At 38.2% G+C, this 17,127-nt stretch overlaps 1 protein-coding gene across 1 annotated transcript; it reads right to left on the reverse strand.

Moving 5' to 3' along the window:
• Positions 1–909: 909 nt before the first annotated feature.
• On the reverse strand, positions 910–16,702 carry LOC307136997 (uncharacterized protein). Its single transcript, XM_079834415.1, has 3 exons — positions 16,587–16,702; positions 2,683–2,794; positions 910–2,444 (listed from the first exon to the last, which is right to left on the reverse strand). Exons 2-3 carry the CDS (start codon positions 2,732–2,734, stop codon positions 1,510–1,512), a joined length of 987 nt encoding a protein of 328 aa, XP_079690541.1. The 5' UTR covers positions 2,735–2,794; positions 16,587–16,702; the 3' UTR covers positions 910–1,509.
• Between the last annotated feature and the right edge of the window lie 425 nt (positions 16,703–17,127).

A 17,127-nucleotide genomic window follows, 5' to 3' on the forward strand; every position in this document is an offset into this window, starting at 1 on the left:
GATCGATCTGCAGTGTAAAACAAACAAAATCTAACGAAAATTACAACAGAAATGCAAAAAAAAAAAAAGTGAAATATGTTCTGCAACAATATTGGCATGTTATGCAATTCATCCTCATAAATAATATGGTAAACAGAACGAAATAATGTACAAAACTGATATTCTCGTCAATGTGTCCGTCTGGCGGAGCAGATATAGATGCAATTAGATAGACGGATAGATAGATAATTAGGGAGATATATAGATAAATAGATAGATAGATGTATTAATTGTCCACTGGGGAAAGTTGTTTTCATAGTAAAAAATTCTTCATCAGCTACGGAATCATGGTATTCATGCAAATGCCTTTAGTTTGTTTTATTTTCGATAAAATAACATATGACGTATGTCTCAACCATTCAGAAAGCTGCAAGAAATTATATTTGCACTGAACTATTTCCCATTTCCACATAGATAATAGGGATAGGGATTAATAGGGATTCCCCAATAATTGCATCCGTACGCCACTTCTGACGCAAATCCTACGCAAAGTTTTATAAATGAGGCCCCTGATCTTCAAACCAGCATTTTCTGCTTATTTTAAGCCTTCCAAATACCTCTGTAGACATACTTATTTCTAGATTTAACTATCTTAATTCAAGAAATCTTGTCAAATGAAATTATCTTGCTGCATGGACAGATAATTTCACTTGTTTTGAGTACCTTTTCCCTCAGATTTAGTGTTTTTATCTTGTTTTAGACAAACCTTTTTTGCAGTGTAGGGCTCATATAAGGGAGATTATACTGTTTGTACGGTATGAAAACCATTACGCCTATGGAGAGTCCCTGTAAACATTTGTGTGTGTGTGTGTGTGTGTGTGTGTGTGTGTGTGTGTGTGTGTCAGAGGCCATATGAGAGAAAACATTTATACATATAAAGGGAATTTTTTTTATTTAAAATTGATAGTTGTGTTAACCCAGAGATTTCATGGGGGGAAAGTACATTTATTCATCAAATGTTAGTTTCAAAATGTGCAATCATTACATTACACAAAACATTTAAGATGCAATAGACACAACAAAAGTTCCCATTCAGCCATAACCTATATCCTAACCCTTATCCAAACTTGACTGATTTTGATATATTTTGTTCACATATTGAGCTTCTAACACCCACAGCTCATGAACATTCACAGAGTCTCAGTGATTTCAACACAATAACAGCTTTTCAATATGTTCTTCACCAAACAACTGGACTAAACAAATCAAGCTGTGTGTGGTATAGATAATGCTTTTAACTAACTAATGTTCCAAATGTTTCAGAAATGCTCATATGTGATCAATTTAAAATAATGCATCTCTTAATAAATGTTGGCATTTCACAGCAACACACATTTTCTGAACTACTTTAACCTTCCTAAAATGTCCTTTCAAATGATCAGATTTCACTACTAATTTTAACAAATTGTCTTCCGAGATAAATCAGTCTGTTGGAAGTATTTCCAGCTTTTGTTTTATCTGAACATCACATTAACTTGTAAGCGTTTTGGATGACTTTGGGCAACGTTTCTTCACATGGACCAGTAGATTAGGTAAGTGGGTGAAACTCTTCCCGCATGAAGAGCACTGGTGCGGCTTCTCTCCGGTATGAATTCTCTCATGAGATTTCAAGTATGATGAGGAAAAGAAACTCTTTCCACAGTGTGAGCACTTGTACGGTTTCTCTTCAGTATGAATTATCTGGTGCGTTTTTAAGGCGTCGGATGTAATGTAGGTCTTCCCACAGTCAAAGCACATATAAGGTCTCACACCAGTATGAACACGCTCATGCTCTTTTAACTTTTGCAGATACATAAAACTCTTTTCACAAAAAGAACAACTGTAAGGCTTCACACCTGCATGAACTTTAAGGTGCTTTTTTAAGTACATTGCCAAAGCAAATGTTTTATCACACTGATCACAGCTGAACGACTTCACTCCAGAGTGAATACGCAGATGATTTCTATAAAAGCTTTGGGATGTGAAACTCTTTCCACATTCAGTGCATGTGAACGGTTTTTCTCCAGTGTGAATTCTCATGTGCATAGTTAAGCATTTTTTGTCAATGAAACTCCTTCCACATTCAGTGCATTTGAATGGTTTTTCTCCAGTGTGAACTCTCATGTGTCTGTTAAGGTCTGGCTCATGTATGTAACTCTTTCCACATTCAGTGCATGCGAACGGTCTTTCTCCAGTGTGAACTCTCATGTGTACATCCAACTTTCCTTTCTCTGTGAAATCCTTTCCACACTGAGAGCAGGTGAACAGATTTTCTCCAGTGTGAATTCTCATGTGTCGGGTAAGGTCTGGTTTGCGTGAGAAACTCGTTCCACACTCAGAGCAGGGGAACGATCCCTTGACTCCAGGTTTTCCAGCTTTTTTGTGTGTGAATTTCTTTTTAGTCTGTGAAATGACTGTGTTTCCATCTGCAATTGCAAAATTATGAGGTTTTTTAAACCAATTTTGTTTGTCTTTATTCACTTCCATTGGGTCTAAAATCAGCATATTCAATCTCAATATTCATTTAAAGGACAAATGTACAACAAGAAGGAATGTAAGTGAACCTCAATCTAGAAAAAATCTATCTAGTATATATTGTTCTCTGCCACTTTTCATCTTAAAGTTCCTCATCAGTCATTAAAGAGAATGAAGAAAAACACCAACCTATTTGTTCCTCTTCGTCTCTCATTCTGCAGGGTTCTTCCTCAAACTCCATCTTTACAATAGTGTTAGTAGTTTCTCCTGGAGTAATTCTTCCGGCTTGATGCTTCTTCTCCTGTGGGAGAACATTTAAACTCTAATGAACGCTCTCCAGCATTTAAACTCTGAACAGCTGTGGGAGTCTTCATGGACTGAAGGTGTGAATTGTGGTCACTGTTGCTCATTTAGCAGATGCTCATCTCACTAACAATTGCTCTCAATTATTCAAAGTTTAAGATGACAGGCAAGGACAGTTTGCAGTTTTAAATGGTCCAATGGTTCAAGCCATTATTTAAATCAGCCTGACAACTGGTCACCTATTCAGGCCGCACTAGGCTCAAATAGACTATTGTGATTTGGGAAATCTTTTACGGTACAGTTTTCAACAGGCATATGTAAGACCCGCTAAAATCGTTCCAATGGGGAGAGAGAGACAGAGACAGAGAGAGACAGAGAGAGAGAGAGAGAGACAACATCAGCAAAACATCACATTATCCAGAAAATAAAAAAAACACAGGCACAAAAAGCAAGACTTATTGTAACATGATAGTAAAGACCAATATTTCATCATCGACTGTACAAATAACTCTGTTAAAACACCATTTGGGCAAAAAGCTTTCCAAGTCATTCATCAGTTTATAGAACTTGAAATCAAACAAAACCCTTGCTTTTACAATATTTTCAAATACTGTAACCACACATTGTCCTTCTCTACCTTCTATTTTGTTTTTCCTAGTTAAATAAACAGCAAGTTTGGCTTGCCCAAGTAAAAAATTCAACAATTGAATTTTTACTCTTTGCGCCACACTATATTTGGGTCCAAGAATCCAAATCTTAGAACAAAATATCTCCCCAAGATCACTTGATACATTAGGGTTTAATTAAACTCACAAATGCATTTACAGCAACTGCGCCGTGTAAAACTCTCCACTGAATATCACCTGTATGTTTTTCAATTGGTGGTTTGTATAAAACTCTCCAAACAGGTTTATCTCCATCATTCATTCCCAATTTCTCTCTCCACACTGTATCACTGTGCTCTTTTAATTTAGCTTTATTTAAAACTTTTACAAGACATTTATACAAAACTTTACTCTGAACATCCTGCAAACTTAAACCTTCTAGTCCCCTCAGGCTCAGAAAGGGTCCAGATTTGAGATTGGGACTAAGAGAAATATTTGGAAAGGGATCTGTACTATTAGGAACCAGTTTCCCCATTATAATAATCAAATAACTATTTGTTTTCTACCTCTGCAAATTTATTTTTTTTTAAATCCAGAACTTTTCCTACATGCCGTACAGAATGCACACCTAGATGTGAGGCCATGGACTGAGCATCATTCAAGCCAGAACCAGCAACATCCAACAACTGGTGCAGTTTTAAAGTCTTAGTGGAAATTAAACAATGAATCAGTCCAGGTGTAACTTCACAAGTAACATCAAACCGGGCTCCATTTATAAGAGGTTCCTCCAGAAGCCAGTACAACGAGGACGTCGGCTCCAGCCTCCTCTTTTCGAAGTCCCACACTTTAAAAAGTCCCTTATAAAAAGGTGTCAGTCCGTTGCACTGCAGCTTACTTGAATCCATCAAAAACAAACCAGAGTTCAATCCCAGTCTGCCAGCTTGATTAAAGATAACATCAGCCACTTTTCTCCAGACTAGATCCTTAGGTCCTGTAAGGTACCTTTGAATAAACAGAAGTCGAAAGGCTGCCCCCCTGCTGGGCAAATGGATAAGTCCTTGTCCTCCTTCATCTCTGGGTAAAAAAAGTATGCTCTGCAGAATCCAGTGAAAAGTACTCCTAAATACTTTAACCCATCTCTCTTCCAAGACAAACCACCTGGTAATTTAGGAAGACCATGAGACCATTTACCACTCACTATGGCTTCACTTTTGGACCAATTAACTTTGGCAGAGGAAATTGTACCAAACTTGTTTAAAATGTCTTTAAGAAGATCAACATCATTTTACCCTTTAACCAAAACAATAATATCGTTTGCATATGCAGATACCTTACAATTGGCTCCAGAGCAAGGTATGGTCCAACCTTCAATGCTCTCTCTGATCTTAACAAGTAAAGGTTCAATGGCAAGAGCATACAACATTCCTGAAAGTGCACAGCCTTGTCTAATACCCCTGTTGATTTGAAAAGGAGCAGTAAGACCACCATTAATTTTCAGTACACTTCAGAACCTATCCAGTCTAGCCATGGAAATAGCATTTTGTTTTGTTTGCACCCATGTGTACTGCCTTTGTCCTTTATATAAAGTTCTCCATATATCACACTGTGGCCGAGGGGGCGTGGTTCTGCGAAGTCTGTAGCAGGAGCGAGGAACTGCGGAGACGAGCGGTGAGTAAGTAGGTCAAGTGCAGATCACGAACACCTGTGTCTCATTCCAGTAATTGGCGTGGAGAGACCGTAAAAGCCGCTGTTTGGAGAGAGAGGGCGAGAGTTGACGACTGGGACTGCAGACACTGACTGGGAGACACGTGTCAAAGATATTGAGTTTGAATTGCAACGTTACATGTTTTGAGTGGAAAATTTATGAGTTCTGAACGCGCTGAGCGCTTGACAGTTTTGAGGATCGTGAGATCAAATAAAGTGCAGTCCCAGTTACGCCGACCCCATCTTCTTCCTTCCCGCATCTAAACGAACATGCATCACACACACAAATCATGCTCTTCTATAAGCTTTCTCATAGCATGTTGGGAAGCTAGATGTGGCTCTTTATGGTTCCTATCCATTCCATCATTTGCCGTACAATTAGTCTCCTCCAACAAATATGAACTCTTCCTCTTTACAGTTTGACAAAATATTACTTAATTTATCAAAAAGAACAACCCTTTCAGGACCAACAACAGGAGCATACACGTTTCTAAAAACTAAAACCATTTTTTCAAAACTTTGCTGTTACTTTCATTAAATGTCCCTCAACAACATGTTCTGTCTCATATGAAACTGGTATAACGTTTTTCTTAAAAAGTACAGCTAAACCACCACTACAGTGATTTTTGTGGCTTAAAATAATCAACCCACCCCATTCCATTAACCATTAATTCTCATTCAAAGCATCGCTATGAGTTTCCTGAACTAGCATTATATCAATTTTCTTTTTTTTAATCAGTTCATAAAGCATTGCGCTTTTCTTGCTGTCCCGTGCACCATTTAAGTTAAGAGTGCCCAATCGTATCCTACTCATAAAAAGGTAAATTGAGCACACCAGTAACAAACATCTCAAAAAAAAAAGAAGAGAAGCTAGACTGGTTCAAATTCATCATTTATTAATTTTAGCTTTAACTTCTGGACAATTTTCTTCAGCCTAAATACTTCTTGTTCAGTGAAAGCTCCACCCTCCTTCATTAAAGCCCTGGTAGAATCTATAAATAGCTCACGATCTGGGAAGTAATCCTCTACATTTACACCTTTCATGCCTTTCGTGGCCTGAAGACATTTTTTTACTTTATCCAAAACGTAAGCACTGCGGCCAGTTCGCTTCTGTGAAGCTGAGCTCACCGAGTCTGATGATTCACAATCACTGTCCATAACAGACGATCCATAACAGTCCTCAACATTACTCGACTCTCGAGTCCACCTCGCTTGTATCAACAACAGCTGCTCCGGTGGCTTTCTTACTAGCCCTGTTTTCTTTATCTTTAGTCTTAGTTTTTCTTTTTAATGTCGGTGTTTTGAAAATACTTTGATCATCTGTCATGTCAACATCATCCACAGCAGACTCTACGACCTGCTCACTAACCTCAGAAACACCTTCATGCACAGTTTCATTTGAGGCCACACTCTTATCTTTATTGCTTTCAGAATCATCACTTCCACTTTTGTCAACACAAGAAACTGTATCGCTAGTAGGGCTGTACGATTAATCGAAAAATAACCGAAACAGACATTCAGAACCTCTAACCGACGTATTTTTCCCATGTCGGTTATTTCGGTTTTTACGTGACTCCGCCCCGTCAGTCACATCAAGTGCAGTTTTCAGGCACACAGAGAGAAGCAGGAGCAGTTATCTGTGTTTATAGATGCCCAGAATCACTATAGTAACTGCATGTTTTACACAGTTTATATACAGGTCAGTTAATCATCGTTCTTATAGCCTATACGCGCTGCCGCCGACACACACACACACACACACACACACACACGCGGCGCGCGCAAGCCCCGAAGCCAGATCGCTTTCACTTTCGTGCTCATAAAGTTTGTCAAGTAAATGCGTTTAAAGGCGTGTCAGTTTCAACATTTAAACGCGTGCGCGTCCTCAACTGCGTCCTCACAAAGCTTTGTCATTTGTATGTTTTAAGCCCTGCCAGTTTGAACATTAAAGCGAGTTTAGAACATCAGATGTGTATTATGTTGAACTAATGCCTGATATATTGTGACAAACGAACACTCAGACAGAAGCTCGCACATCACGTGAAGATCGCGCGCAAAGCAGCGCAGAAACGCAGTGTCAACACTGTCCTGTGACTAAAGTAAAGTCACTAAAGTAGCTCAGAAACTCAACCGTTATAGCATATATTTTAATACCTTTGAAGTAGGCTAAGTACAAACCGCAGCTTCATAATGAATAGAGACGGTAATGAGTAATTCACACACAATCACTCTCTCATTAATGCATTCAAATAAATGTAATGTAGGCCTACTGTGTTAATGTATCTGTATCTGATGTACAAGCAGAAATCTGCTCCATAGACAATAACTGCTGAAAGTGAACCGTTTCCTTCAAGTGTTTTAAAATCAAAAAGAAATGCACTTTTTCATTAGAAGAAAAAAAATCCACCTTTAATAGTAGAAAATATTTACAGTAAAAACCTTATCAGGAAATTACTGAACCTTACGAGGCAAAAAAAAAAAAGCAAACAAAAAGCAAAATAATCATTCATTAATCGTAATCGAGGTAAAATGTTCAATTAATCGAGGTTTTTATTTTTGGTCAAATCGTTACAGCCCTAATCGCTAGTTTGTGCATGATCTGTATTATGCGTGTCACTTGTATTGTGGTTCTGATCTGCATTTTTCTCAGGGCACACGCGTATCACGTGACCCTCTTGTCCACAACCAAAATACTTCATTGAATCTGACGTAGCAAAAATAAAGAAATTCGTCAATCTTAAACTTCATGGCCAAATTTAACTCTTCATTCTGGTTATTTAAGATCATGTGCACCTGCCTCCGAAAAGATACAACGTGCTTCAGCTGTGGAGATTTACAACCGAGTGGGATTTTCTTTATTTTTGACACAACCTTTCCGTGTCTGGACAATTCCCTTTCAATCACTTCATTTTTAAAGCCGCACTAGGTAACTTTTGCTCTCGGGCTCCCCCTACAGTTGTGAAACAGTATTGTCCTCTACTACTGTCGTAAACGGTCACTCTACATCAGGGGATGCATCGCACGTGCATTTGTTGACATGACAACTATGATAGCCCTGAACTCTGCAGGAGGAGTTCACATGCAGGTGTTCTGCTTGCGTCGCGTGTGAAATGTCTTCATCCCAGGTACAGTGGCATATGTTTCAGCATGTCATATGAATACAATTTCATGGGTTTTATTTTTTTCAAACGCCAAATGATCGCGATGCTCACGTTTACAAGCCAGCGTCATTATAGTAGCCTAGTCTATTGGTTCCCGTTTTACAGAATCTATATGATACTTCAATTCAATGTTTGAGTGGTAGGTAATAACCATGTATCGTCAATATTATAATATCAAGCTACCATAGATGAATCTGCAAATTCGAAAAATCGATTTGCATTAAAGCTTGAGGAAAGACAAATAAACCAATATCACAGACATGTTAGGTATCCTAAAATATGATTTTGTATGTATTACGTATTTACTTGCAAGAATGTAGCCCCTCCTCCTTCAGCTCACGTCAACGAGCAAACGCTGGCCCAATGTTGATCCTCGTCCTGCCTTTAATCCGATCACTTTCTCGTTTTCTCTTTTTGCTTTCCTCAGACAAAACCTTTGCTTTCTTATTTTTCTGTGCTGCTTCGGCCATGACTATAACATTCGGCAAACAAATGATTTGCGAGCGATTTTTTCACGCACGTCCGAATTTAAGGAAGTGGGGATGGTGGTGGAAGTGACGTATATGCCGTAAAGCAGTCTAATTTTGTAGTTCTTTTTGTTCTCGGGTTACTACCCGAAACCCGAAGTTTAAAAGTGCGATTAAAAACGATACAGACCCCGTCAGGCTATGGCAGACGTGTCATTCAACCTATTGTAAGTCGATGTATCATCACAAGAGTTTTGAAAATATATTATGAAGGTTGAAAAGTTACCTAGTGCTGCTTTAATAAACGGCGGGACATTTGACAATACTATTCTTTTCGCCGGTTGTACCAAAGGCATGACTGGAGTAAGGGAATCATTCACAACAATCCCAGTCTCTACAACTTCATTCACTTGATCAACGTTGTTCAAAAACATCACTAGGGTTGGGCATCGTTTTGATTTGAACGATTCTGATTCCGATTCTTAGTTTCGATTACGGTTCTTTTCGATACTCGATTCCGATTCTTTGAGGGGTGGAGTCACAACATGTCACAGGCTCATTTCACAGAGGAAAATTGTATTTTGATTCAATAATGAGTTTTAGTTTTGGGACTTTCTCCGCTGGCATTTTCACTTGCTTTGCTGCAAAGGTGAATGGAGTTTCACAACGAGTCCCGGTTTAACAATAGCATTAACAGCAGTCATATTAGGACTGCTAATAGCGTGGGCAATTTGCGTATAGCTACATTTATCTACGAGGGGGAAAAATAATTTCAGTAACGTTGTTGTTCACCACAATTCGCAATTTGGTCAAGGGCTTTGTTATTACACTACAATCACTTACCTGATTATGACGAGGTGGGATAATGTTAGTTCACCCTGAAATGAAAATAAAGCCATCTTTTACTCACCCAGCTGTTGTTCAAATGCACGTGTTCCTGTGTGTGCGCACTCCAAGCCGCAGTAGCCTCGTGCAATATTGTCATGACAACCGGTACACAATATTCACTTAAGGAGATTATATTATTAGTATTATTTCTTATTATATACGTTCATATCATATACTGCTGATGGCTCTTAAGTGTACACAGAGGAGCGCACTCAGAATAACGGCCGAGCTCAGTGTTTTGACTGAATAATACGGTTTCTTTCTCGCAAAACCTTATAGTGTGCCCCCTGAACACTTTCTATATGGCGCGCGTCTCCCTGTATCGTTGCGTGATACATTTGTTTATTTTTTGTAATGTTTTAGCTGATCGCCATTCACTGCCATAATAGGAAGGAGCGCGTGCAGGATTTTAAATGTCATAGGTCATAGGACATAGGGCACTGGGACAACATCAGGGTAAGTAAAAGAAGGCTTTATTTTCATTTCAGGGTGAACTATCCCTTTAATAACGTTGGTTAGCGCAGGGTTGCCTGAGGAGGACAGACCTGCGCAGCATTTCTAACACGCTACACTCGTTAATTTATACACCACATATTTGTAGTGCATCCTCCCGTGCAAGAAATAAGTTTGTCATATGTGTTGCACTGTGCCGACCCAGGCTTTTTTTTTTTTTAAGTGAAATAAAGCCACACTTTTGAGCGCCGCTTACCGTGCTCCATGGCTCCAACAGAACAAACGGGCGCGGCAAGCACTTCTGAAAACTTGCGCGTTTGGAACCGATGATCGGAAACGAAAACAATTTCTAAACGAGTCCAATGGCATCGTTATTTTTTAAACGGTTCCAAGTTGGAACCGGTTCTCGATGCCCAACCCTAATAGATACCCAGAATCACTATAGTAACTGCATGTTTTACACAGTTTATACAGGTCAGTTAATTGCTGTTCTTATAGCCTACGCGCTGATACACACACACACACACACATAGACGGCGCGCGCAAGCCCAGAAGCCGCTTTCACTTTCGTGCTCATAAAGTTTGTCAAGTAAATGCGCTTAAAGGCTTGCCAGTTTCAACATTTAAAGCGATTGTGCACTATTCAAAAACAACAATACGGAAAACTTCTCCGTTCAGAGCTCAGCTTTTTTCAGTGACACCGAGAGCCGAGCCGTGATCGCGTCTCTGAAAATGCGCGCGCCCTGAAGGCAGACCTTTCACCTGCGTCCTCACAAAGCTTGTCATTTATATGTGGTTTAAGCCCTGCCAGTTTGAACATTAAAGCGAGTTTCGACCATCAGATGCGTATTATGTTGAACTAATGCCTGATATAATTTGACAAACGAACACTCAGACAAAAGCTGTGACTAAAGTAAAGTCACTAAAGTAGCTTAGAAACTCAACCGTTATAGGCATACATTTTAATACCTTTGAAGTAAGTACAAACCACAGCTTCATAATGAATAGGGACAGTAAGAGTAATTCACACACAATCACTCTCTCATTAACGCATTCAAATAAATGTAATGTAGGCCTATGTGCTAATTTATCTGTATCTGATGTACAACAAACAGAAATCTGCTCCATAGACAATAACTGCTGAAAGTGAACCGTTTCCTTCAAGTATTTTAAAATCACAATGCACTTTTTCATTAGAAAAAAAAAATTCCACCTTTAATAGTAGAAAATATTTACAGTACAAACCTTATTAGTGAACTTACTCAAAAACCTTATGAGGGCAAAAAAAAAGCAAAAGCAAAATAATCGTTCATTAATCGTAATCGAGGTCAAATGTTCAATTAATCGAGGTTTTTATTTTTGGTCAAATCGTTACAGCCCTACTTTCAACCTATTTGGTCCATCAAATCCCTCTCCATCTGACTCATCCTGTTCCATCTCTTCAGCATCACTGGATTCCCACCATTCGAAAAAGAAAACACTTCCTTCTCCAAAGTTGCAGCTAAAACATTCTGTTCAAGGTGCTCACTTTCACTAGTTTTTTCCTCTGTGTTTTCAACATCTTTTGAAACCAACACCGCATTTTCAACAAAAAATGACGGCCCCGGAAGACAATCCTCTCCTTCCATCACCAACTCCGGATTCTCACTAACTGCACCATGCATTTGTTCTCCCTGAGTAGTAGACTTACTAGAAGGTGAAATCACTTCTTGCCTAACAGCATCATACACTTGTTCAATCTGGCTTTCTGTGCGTTCAACCTGTTTTCTGTGCAGGCACACAAGACGCTTGTGCCCCGCATCCCCATATTCAAAACATTTCATGCATACACAGTATAATATCCTCCTTCATACTTTACCTTAAATGATACATCTAAAGATTGTGTTGGAGAATCCAGGAACATGAACACTTGCTTGCGAAGCGAGATAACGTGTTTTAAACGCACATCTTTACACCCAAGAGTCACCATCTTAAAACCACTTGCAAATTTGCCAAACCTACGCAATTCTTGTTCAATTAATTCATTGGGAATGAAAGGTTGTACACCTGAAACAACAACTGGGGGGGATGGGGGGGATGTGTCCCCCTCAATATTTGAAAATGCTGCATGTGTCCCACCCAAAAATGTGCCTTTACCGCAGGGACAAAAACTGTACATTTGGAACTTTTATTTTGAAAGCGCGAGTGCGACAAAGATATTCGGTTTTGCCAGCAAGTCAAAGCCAGAGTGATAGGTCCCATTTCATGCTATACAATATTTGAATAATCACCATTCGCCCACCAACTTCATATTCTTCACTTTTCACCTATAGTCGGACTCAGAGCATCTGATCGTTACTAGGGCTGTCAACGAATATTCTAAATTCGAATATATATTCGAATAGTTTTTAAATAACGAATTTCGAAGGTGAAAATTAATATTCGAATAAATAAAAAAATGTGGGGGAAAAAAAACGCCCGCGGTAGTAGAGGCGTGGATGTCTGCTTTGCGAGTGGACGCGCTAGCGCGCCTGAAGCCTTGTGTACTTTGGCCTGTCTCCGCTGCGCGAGCCTCCGCTGACTGCACGCGCTCCTCCCCAAAACGGACGAGGTGTTTATATTTGACGCGCTCGCCGTTGTGCTTTTCTTTGAAACGACAGAGGGCGACTCGGAGTAATTGTTCTATAAACAATCAGGAAAAGCGTCAAGAAGAAGTGGGCTAATGGACACAGGTGACGATATTTATTTTAGTACACTTCACCGAAAACCACACTACAAAAGAATCATGTAAAACAGATCAAAATAAACCTTGATATTACTTGTGACATGAGAACAAAATGTATGTAGAAATGTAACGTTAACTTATACAACTCAATTTATGATATCTAAATGTTTTCTAATTTCACTAAACACTTTAGTGAGTTTTCACTTAGTTTCGTTAACTTTTCTTTATTAAACGGGCTTTATGCTTTTGTAGGCTCGTTTTGTAAATATAAGCAACTAATTTGTATGTGCAAACTGGACCAGCCTTACTTTGCATCGCCCGCCACAAGCTCTCTGTCTGCAACACGACAAGAGGCCATAACGGAGAAATTAATTTTGTTCATTTGTAAGGACATGAGAGCGATCAGTGTCGTGGATGGGGCAGGCTGGAGTTCTGTCAAGCAATGAAACCGAGGTACTGACTGAAGAGATATTGCATGAATGAAGGATAAATGCACTGCTTCCACTGGTTTGATTATTTACCGTTTCATGTCAAGGAAAAGTTCCATGTTTACCACAGCACAGCTCGCTCGGAGTGTTCAATAATATGCTGTAAAACTTATATTAATATTTGTTTCAATCACTGAATGAAGCCTGCTATATTTGGGACAAGAGTCGCGATGTGTTTGTTCATTTAAACCGTTATGCGCAGAGAGCGTGAGGGCGAGAGAGAGTGAGGTCTGCGGTCTTTAGCCATTAGTTGATTTACTTGTTTTTGTGTAGGTAATACGTTGTCAAATATGTTTAAACTTAAATAGACTACCTATACAAGTAGTTATGTCTCTTTGTATTAATTTGTCCTGTTATTGATGTAATGCGCGTCATTGATAAAATGCGCAACCAGATGTTTGAATATTCGTGCTTTTTTCGTCATTTTTGAGCAATTTTGACAGCCCTATACGTTACCGGTGCGCACCAGCTTTGAAATGGAATACGACTCGACTTTGTATGAGGTAAATTAGTCTCATGCCGCGTTCCAGGCAACCCGTAACCCGTGTTTTTCCAACCTTCTACCCGTGAAAGTGCACTGGAACGGCAGCCAAACCCGTGACTTCCCACCCGTGAACTCGTAGTAGATCAATGTACTCCCAGTTACGAGTTTTGACGTCACATAGCCCGTGAAGCAACAATGGCAGCCCCCTACGGTTGCAGTGTTTATGAAACAAATATACAAATAACGTAAAATAAAAGGTATAACAGCTTTTCTTGCCGTCTGCGCTGTTTTTCTCCTCCGTTTCCCTCAAATAAGTAAGGAGTAAGCACCTTTGGCGATAGAAATGATTGTAAATGAGCATACACCCCATACGGTACGACATGCTTTGTTTACATCTAACTACCACACAATTCCTTGCGCTCAGGCAGTTTGGCGTGACTTTGCCTGGAACACTACAAAGTCGTGAGTCGTGGTTTGAAGTTGTAATTTACGGGCTCAAAAACCTGCCTGGAACGCAGCATCAGTCAAGCGGTTGAAATTACAGGGTTCCTGCGGGGTCTTAAAATTACTTTTTTTTATTTAAGGCTTTAAAATGTCTTAAAAACAGCCAGATTTTCATCCGAGGTCTTAAATTTCAGTTAGGTCTAAAAAAAAAAGTGTTTAGTAGTTCTTTCTGGGGGATATTGGTGTTGGTACACATATGCGGTGATAAAACTACAAATCCCATGATAAAGGCAATTACCTGCCCGCAAAATACGTCTACGTTTAATAACGTTGTATTTTGTTGGACAGAATGAGGCAGACAAGCATTGTTTTATATTATTCTATACAGTGATAAAGTCTGCACTCAATCACCACTGCATACCTTATTATTATGAAAATAGTGAAGGCTTGAAGAACTCAAATACACCATATCTTGATGCAGTCGTGTTTATTGTCTTCGTTTCATCAGTCAAAGCGTTTCTATCTTCTATTTATCCAATCGTTAGCCCTAATGTGAAGCTAGCGATGTAGGATTACTTCTCTGAGGCAAATGTGGAGTTTCTGCTCAAGGGCGCCCTCTGGCTTCCAGTATGAATTAAACGTTTGGGTAATAAATAAGATAATACTTTTCTCTAAATAAATCTATATGACAATCCACGTTTTTCTCCAATGTACAGTTTTTTCCCCCCACAGTGGATGCATAGGAGGCTCATATTGCATATTAAATACATAGACTTCAAGAAATTGATATCACAGATAAAAAACACAGAATTTCATTTATTTTTTACATTAAATCCTTAGACCTTTCTAATGATTTTTAGTCATATGCTGTCTGTATATTAACAGGTAACCCAGCAGTTTCTGTAAAATATAAATGTTATTATTATTATCTATTCATTCTTAAATAATTAAATAATGAAAATGTAATTGTACTAGTAATATTTCAAATTTTGTTAAATATTTGTATTTATCGAATATAATAATTATTATTAGTCTCATTAATATATAAACATTAATATATAAAATGTTATATGCATACATTTTTCATTTGTAAAAAAAAAAAAAAAAAATTTAACCAGAATAATCGCAGTTTGGAGTAGCCTGTTCAATCTCTATTAGGCTATTAATATGCTGTTTTGTCTATATCTATTTTATTTGAGGGCAAGTTTGTTTTAGCCTATTTTCTGCCAACAGAATAAAAGCCTATTAACAAAGATTGCATCATTTTATAGTTAAATGGCAATAAGATTAAAAATTGCAGTTTTAGTGGGTTCCAATGGCGACATTTTTGTCCAAAAGACACTGAGAGGAAGTATTTTGTGTACCTAGTGCAAAATAGATTTTTTTTAGAGTAAATGGGGGTGAAATAAATGAGCACGTACTGCACATTTCAATACGCAGAATGTTGTTTTCCCATTACCTTATCACATGAGCAAAACATACATGTTGTACCATGTCACCATACTGTACGTTACTATTATGGTGGGATGGACGTTGATTCATAGCGGCCGAAATGTCCCCCCCAAAGTCAAAGTCGTTCCTACGACCCTGCGTGAGATATATTGTCAAAGCCAACCTGTTCACCTACTGCAAGCAAAGCTTCTTTTTTTTTTTTTTTTTATATGCAAGAGAACAACAATTACAATTACAAAGAACAAAGAACAATGAGGGTTACAAACAATAAAGCAAATTAAGCTAGCTTAAATGATTTACACCATGAAAGAGTCTTACATGCAATAGAATTATCAGAATTTCTTAACAAGTTTAAATACATACTAAAATCTTTCCTGAAAATAAAAAAGTAGGGAGTTTTTTTTTAACATTTACACTTATGAATGTAAAATTTAGCACAGTAAAGCAATAAATTAATAATAAATTTACAATGAGAAGGGTCTAACATCAAAGAATAACCAAAAAGCACAATTTTGGGGGTTATACAGAAGTTTGGATATAAATACTTTTTAACAAAATTTGAACAATCAATCCAGAAGACTTTACAGTAAGTACAATCCCAAAACAAGTGATTAATAGTCTCTTCATACTGAAGGCAAAAAGAAGGTGAAATACTACTGTTAAATTGAGCAAGTTTATGATTTATCGGATAACAGTTATGGATAATTTTAATAGAAACTTCAACAACTTTATTTGATAAGAAAAAATGTTGTCGAAGAAGCCAAAACTCTTCCCATTCTATATCACTAAATAAGTTATTCCAAAAACTCACACAAGGATCAGTGACAAAACGAACCCCGTGTCCAATGGAGGGACGCCATTCCGCCGCGAAAATACAAACAAATATCCTCAAAACTCTTTTTTTTTTTTCACCCAATTCAAAAAATAAATGATGTCTTACCTTTTCATCCACGTGAAGGAAAATAAAATAAAAGCGATCACCACAGCAGTGTAGCAAAATTTAGCAAAGGGTATCTCTCCATCCACATCCACTCACTCTTCTTCTTCTTCTTCTATGGATTTATTGGCGGGTCGCATACCAACTTTTCGGTGAATACCGCCACCACCTGTGCTGGAGTATGAAGTGATTTCAGTCTAGTAGTATGTTAACGATGTCTATATTCTATTTCGAAGACCACTATACTTAATACATTTTAAAACTGACCTTATAATTTCCCCAGATCCTAGTGTAGTGTTTAATATGTTGTTGATTGAAAATTCTTTGCATCCCATTTCATGTAGCTTCCTTATTAACTCAGTTCTTTCCTGTTCATACCTAGGACAGAATAACATCACATGCTCAACTGTTTCCTTTACTTGACATATTTCGCATAATCCTGTTCCATGTTTTCCTATAATATGAAGTGTTGAATTCAGTTTTGTATGTCCCATCCTTAGTCTTGTTAAAATAACCTGATCTTCTCTAGCTACTTAAATTTTGT

Source organism: Gobio gobio (genome assembly GCF_949357685.1).
Source record: "Gobio gobio genome assembly, chromosome: 14".
NCBI classification, from domain to species: Eukaryota; Metazoa; Chordata; class Actinopteri; order Cypriniformes; family Gobionidae; genus Gobio; species Gobio gobio.